Source organism: Ursus maritimus, unplaced genomic scaffold (assembly GCF_017311325.1).
Source record: "Ursus maritimus isolate PB19 unplaced genomic scaffold, ASM1731132v1 scaffold_2, whole genome shotgun sequence".
NCBI classification, from domain to species: domain Eukaryota; kingdom Metazoa; phylum Chordata; class Mammalia; order Carnivora; family Ursidae; genus Ursus; species Ursus maritimus.
In genome coordinates this window covers 43,944,234-43,950,271 of record NW_024424452.1, presented here as the reverse complement: position 1 = coordinate 43,950,271, position 6,038 = coordinate 43,944,234, and the positions used below count along the sequence as shown (strand labels likewise).

At 53.3% G+C, this 6,038-nt stretch overlaps 1 protein-coding gene across 1 annotated transcript in view; it reads left to right on the top strand.

Moving 5' to 3' along the window:
- The first annotated feature begins 4,841 nt into the window (after nucleotides 1-4,841).
- LOC121103640 (GPI mannosyltransferase 1-like) overlaps nucleotides 4,842-6,038 on the top strand; it is a 1,864-nt gene continuing 667 nt past the window's right edge. Inside the window, exon 1 of the mRNA XM_040634479.1 lies at nucleotides 4,842-6,030. Coding sequence (XP_040490413.1) covers nucleotides 5,010-6,030 — 1,021 coding nt within the window. The 5' untranslated portion in view covers nucleotides 4,842-5,009. The remainder of the gene's footprint in view (nucleotides 6,031-6,038) is intronic.

Here is a 6,038-nt window from a genome sequence, read left to right as displayed (position 1 = left end):
ACGCCGGGATCACGCCCTGAGCTGAAGGCAGACGTTTAACAACTGAGCCACCCAGGCGCCCCTTCTCTTCTACTCTTATCCATCACTTACCTGAAAAAGATCTGGTTGTGCACATCCAGCCCTGAACACTCTCTGATGAGACGTACCACATCGCAGTCACCAACTCCTGTTCCCCAGAAATGGAAGGACAGAGGGAGGAGGAGGGAAAAAACGGGGTCTCTTATCATCATCGACAGATACTTATCTAGAACGTTTAGGAAACACTAGTTTAGGGATGAGTCGTAAGACCTATGAGATACAGGATATATGAAATATACAGTCCCGGAAACCTCGAAGAAACTTGCAAACTTGTGAGGAGAACAAGTATAATAACAATTCGCACACACTAGGGCCAGATGTCCCATCAACGGCATGTTCTAGGAGTGAGATGCCTGTGGAAAATACTAGGGACAGGCACTAAGCAAGGGAAGGAATCAATCTACGAGGTCTGGTGAGAACACATGAGACCTAAGATTCAAGACAAATCAGCAAACACTGAGTTCCTGTTAGGTGGAAGATACCACTCAACTAAGAAAGAACGAGAAGACAGGACGCCTGCCGGAAGGGAGGCAGTCTCCCTGGGCTCTGCACCTGCTCTTCTTCTGTGGCGCCCCTTACACCTGCCAGCCCCAGCCTTGCTCACACTTACCACACCTGCCTCAGACCAACACGCCTGTGACAGCTGCGGCTGCACCGCACACCCGTCTGCCACAGCGCTTGCCGGAGCGGTGATCGTACGTGTGCACTTACTGGACTCGTGTCTGTCTTGCTCGCTTAAGTGCCATGTGAATGGGACGCATGCCAGCATTCGGTCACCAGCAGAGCCTGGCACTTCGCCCGGGGACCTGCATGTATGTTGCTCAGTAAACACAGCAGAAGCAAGGGAAGAGGGAGGGAAGGAATGGGTCTCAAGTTCACACGGCTAGCACACAGTGGAGCTCGTGTATTTGCTAAATACCCATAAAAGGTTGAGGTAACTTATTTCATAAGGCATGACATAATTAACTGTCAAAAAAAAAAAAAACAGACAATAAGCTCCACTGTTTTGCAAGGGGAGAGATCATTTCTACTAGTTAAGGTCTAGGGAGAGTTTCGAGGAGTGGAGGTTCGAGTCCAGCATCAAAGGACTAAGAGTATTTAGGTGAGTGAAGAGAAACAGGATTCTCTGTAGGCGGTAAGCACGAGGAAAAGTACCGTAGGAAGAAAGCACAAGGCATATTATGTAAAGGGTGGTTATACACCTAGAAGAGAGGGCTTTATAGGCGAATAGACTGCAAAGGCAGGTCATGGAGGAACTGAATGTCAGGCTAAATGGTCTATTATTTTTTTCTATAGGCAGTTGGGAGCCATTGAAGATATTTGAGGAAGGAAAGAATCTAATAAAAGTACTATTTATGAATATTAACCTAGCAGGAGAATTGGGAGACAGGAGACACTAAACCAGTTAAGAGACTTGCAAAAGCTTGGGGGAAAGGTAATTGCCAGAGATCCTAGGGTAGTGGAGGTGGGCGTTACATATTATTAAATGGAATCGTTGAAGGTCTGGATGAAGGTACAGGGCACTGAGCATGAAAAGAATTAGGAAGAGATTCCGAAGAAATTACAAGCAGGAAATATAAGCAAGATCTAAAAAAACGAAACAAAGAAAGTGATTGAATCAGCCAGTACTCCAGCAGAAAACAGAGGGTATACTCAAAGAGCCAATACAGGTAGGATTTAATGAAGGGATTATTTACAAAGGTGTGGGCAGGGCTCACAAGCCAACAAGGGATGGTGAGGCACCCAGGGCCTCCCCACAGCAGGAAAGCCTTCACCAGTCTTAAACCCGGCAGGACGGTGACTGGAGACTGGTGCGAGTGGTAGCCAAGGGAGGGGGCTGTGGCTCCAGGGGAAGCCATGGTCGTAGGCAGCAGGATGCAGCCACTGTCAAAGATCTGCTAGTGCCTCCCACTGGCCTATTCTACCGGGGAGCCAGATGGCGGGGAAGACAGCGTGATGCTGCCCAGAACAGGGCAAAAAGAGGGAGAGATCTGGAAAGCTAAAGAGAGCAAAACAGTATAGTGACCAAGGTCAAGGCCCTGGCTAAGGATGCTGGGGACAAGCTATGCACATGTGTAGCTGGCTCTACTTGGGCAAAAGCCTGGAGGCAGCCAGTGAAAGGGGGAATTAGGACTGTAAGTGATAGCTCAAGAGGTAATGAACAGCTGAGCATCTGAGAAAACTACCTCTTTTGGAAAGAGGTGAGAAATAGAATCCCTGAGCCCAATGCAAAAAGCTCAGTATGGGTTCTTTAAAGCCTGGAATCCTTCTGTCCCACCTAGAAGCTGTATAGGAAGTCAGACCTCCAGGTCCAAGTTATTTTCCTGAACTCCAGTCCCTTCTTTGGTCCCACGACTACTTCTGTATCTCACTCCTTTGACATCAGTGATCCAAGCAGAGTTTCTTTTCATTCGCTGTTTCTTGTTTCCTTATCTGCCCAATTTGGTGCCTCCCACCTATTTAATAGGTAAGCTCTATAGGGTCAGATTGGTTGAGGCCTTTCCGCGCACCACCTAAAACAACCACCAGAGGAACCCTTAGTTAACCCTCAGACACCCACCTCCCATATCCTCTCCTCTCTGGGACTAGACCTCACTTAGCTATCACTGGCAGAGAGAGTAACTAGAGTCATAGGGAGAGTGAATATCAGAAAGATTCAGACAAGAGATCAAATGAGACAAGGCGGAGCAGGAAATCAGAATTCATCATCAACATTTTATTTACAGGTTAGCCACACGGTAGTTAGAATTGCTGGGGTGCCTGGGTGGCTCAGCTGGTTAAGCGTCTGCCTTTGGCTCAGGTCATGATCTCGGAGTCCTGGGATCAAGCCCTGCATCAGGCTCCCTGGTCATCAAGGAGTCTGCTTCTCCCTTTCCCTCTGCTCCTCACCCTGCTTGTGCTCTCTCTGTCTCTCTGACAAATAAATAAATAAAATCTTAAAAAAAAAAAAAAAAAGTAACTACCAACATGAGGCATATAATTACACTAAGGCACATAGAAGGAGAAAAAATACTAGAATATGAATATGTAATGTATATAATTAACATGGTTCATCCAAAGGGTAAATGTAAATTGTATGATGGATGAGGTGGGGGGAGCAGTCCTGGGAGCTGCATGTTGAGACTGAAGGGAGTTATCTACTCTCTTTATTCTCGTCCAGAAAACTTCCCCTAGGAAGCCAGATCAATCTGTATAATCAAGTAAGTCGGTAGTTGCTGAACACTTATAATGTGCCTGAGACTGCAGTAAATTGAGTAACTGAAAAAAACCTAAGGGTAAGATATAATCCCTAACCTCAAAAACCCTACAATCTCACTGAAAAGGTTATGACTATCACTTAAAATGAACGATGGTTTCGCAATTCTGCAGACTAAGTACAATTCGTGCCTACGTGCCGGCGGAAGGGAAAAGCGCTAATGGGCGGGACTCCTGGTGAGAAATTCAGGGAAGCAGGGGTCGGTCCCGGGTGGGGGAAGGGGGCAGAACTTGAGATAGGTAAAGGATATCTTAAAGAAAGGACTGGGAGCTGCGAGCACTCCCAGTCTGCCCCTCTAGAGGGACTCTGGTAAGAGGGACATCCAAAATCAATTCAACTTCTACTGAATGCCTACTTAAGTCTGCTAATGTGTTAGACACTGAGGTACAGAAAAGAACAAGATAATCTCTGTTCTCAAAGACCTCAGTGTCCTGACAGAAAACGAGAAAAGGGAAACAAACGAAAAATCAGGTGTGGAAGTGCCTGGTTGGCTCAGTGGGTTGAGTGTCTGCCTTCGGCTCCCGTCATGATCTCGGGGGTCTTGGGACTGAGCCCCACGTTGGGCTCCCTGCTCAGCGGGGAATCTACTTCTCCCTCTGCCTGCCCATCCCCCCCCGCTCGTGCTCTCTCTCTCTCAAATAAATAAATAAAATCTTTTAAAAAATCAGGTGTCACAAGGCACTGTGACAAATGCTGTAATAAAGAATGGTCATTCCGGAAGAGAGGACTGGGGCACTGGGATGGCAGGCAGCAGTGGACAGGACTTAGGTAGCAGGCAGGGTCTTGTGTGCGAATGACCTAGAGCTTGGAGCCCCACCACCCCAGACTGTCCACCCTCGGTGGAGACAAGGCAGCTACGTCACACGGCGGATGAAACCACAGGCTGGGAGCCAGGATGTGCTTTTAGGAGTTAACACCTGAGCTGAGGCCTGAAGGGTCAAGCGCTGGCTGGGGACGGGAAGGCAACCGTGACACAAGGAAGAGCCAAGTTCGCAGCAGCGAGACCCCGGGGCAGCTTCCCCGGTCTCCCCTCCTACCCCTCCATCCAGGGCTGCGGGACAAGACACCGGACACTCAGCTCACTTCAAGTTTGGACACAGAAGGAACAGTTTCAAAATAGGGGTACGTCCCGGGCACGCAGGCGACATGCACGCTCGGCCCGGCCCACGAGCCCCGGTTACCCGCGAGCAGGCGGTGGGACGCCCGGCAAGCGATCTCACCGGTCTCCAGCCCGGGGCCGGGGGACGCGGCTGGAAGCTCGCTCCGTCTCAGGCTCCACCTCCGCGGAACGGAGCTCCGGCGCGGGAAGGGGCATCACGCGAAAAAGAGAGCCCTCCCGCTCCGCGACAAGACCGGCCGGCCTCCCGGGCTAGTGGACCTCACCTCCCGCACGGACCGGAATTTCCGCCCCCGCTGGACGAAGGAGCGGCAGCGACGCAGCCAATCCAGAGGAAGGCAATCTCGGCCGGGCCACTGAGAGCGCGGCGCGCCACCTCCCACCGGAAGCGGGACGGGGGCGGGGCTTTGTGCCGGAAGCGACCGTCCCGCGGTAGTTTCGGTTGCCTGCGGGCAGGTGGGAGATGCGCAGGCCGCCTGACGCACGGGCGCCGAGCGAGGGTCGGGGCTTCGAGGGCAGCTCGGGGCTGGGGCCGAGCGGCTGACGCGCCGTGCGGTCATGGGCCCGACCAAGCACTGGGGAGAATGGTTCCTGAGCCTGCGGGTGCCGCCTGCCGGGGTCTTCGGGGTGGCCTTCCTCGCCCGGGTGGCCCTGGTTTTCTACGGGGTCTTCCAGGACCGGACGCTGCTCGTGCGCTACACGGACGTGGACTACCAGGTTTTCACGGACGCCGCGCGGTTCATCACGCAAGGGCGCTCCCCGTACCTGCGGGCCACCTACCGCTACACGCCGCTGCTGGGCTGGCTGCTCACGCCCAACGTCTGCCTGTGTGAGCTCTTCGGGAAGTTTCTGTTCATCAGCTGCGACCTCCTCACCGCCTTCCTCCTCTACCGCCTGCTGCTGCTCCAGGGGCTGGGCCGGCGCCGGGCCTGCGGCTACTGCGTCTTCTGGCTTCTCAACCCGCTCCCCATGGCGGTGTCCAGCCGGGGCAACGCGGACTCGCTGGTGGCGGCGCTGGTGCTGACGACGCTGTACCTGCTCGCGAGGAGGCAGGTGGCGTGCGCCGCGGTGGCCTACGGCCTCGCCGTGCATATGAAGATGTACCCGGTGACCTACATCCTTCCCATCGCCCTGCACCTGCTCCCGGAGCGCGGCGGCGACCCGGGCCCCCGCCAGCCCCGCTGCTCCTTCCAGGCCCGTCTGTCCGAATTCCTCAGGAGGCTGTGCAGTCGGTCCGTGCTGCTCTTCGTGGCTGTGGCCGGGCTCACGTTTTCCGCCCTGAGCTTCGGCTTTTACAGTAAATACGGCTGGGAGTTTTTGGAACACACCTACCTGTATCACCTGACGAGGCGGGACATCCGGCACAACTTTTCGCCTTACTTCTACATGCTGTACTTGACCGCGGAGAGCCCGTGGAGCCCCTCCCTGGGCATCGCCGCCTTCTTGCCACAGTTCGTGCTGCTCTCGGCCGTGTCCTTCGCCTACTACAGAGACCTCGTCTTCTGCTGTTTCCTGCACACGGCCATTTTTGTGACTTTTAACAAAGTCTGCACCTCCCAGTATTTTCTCTGGTACCTCTGCCTGCTG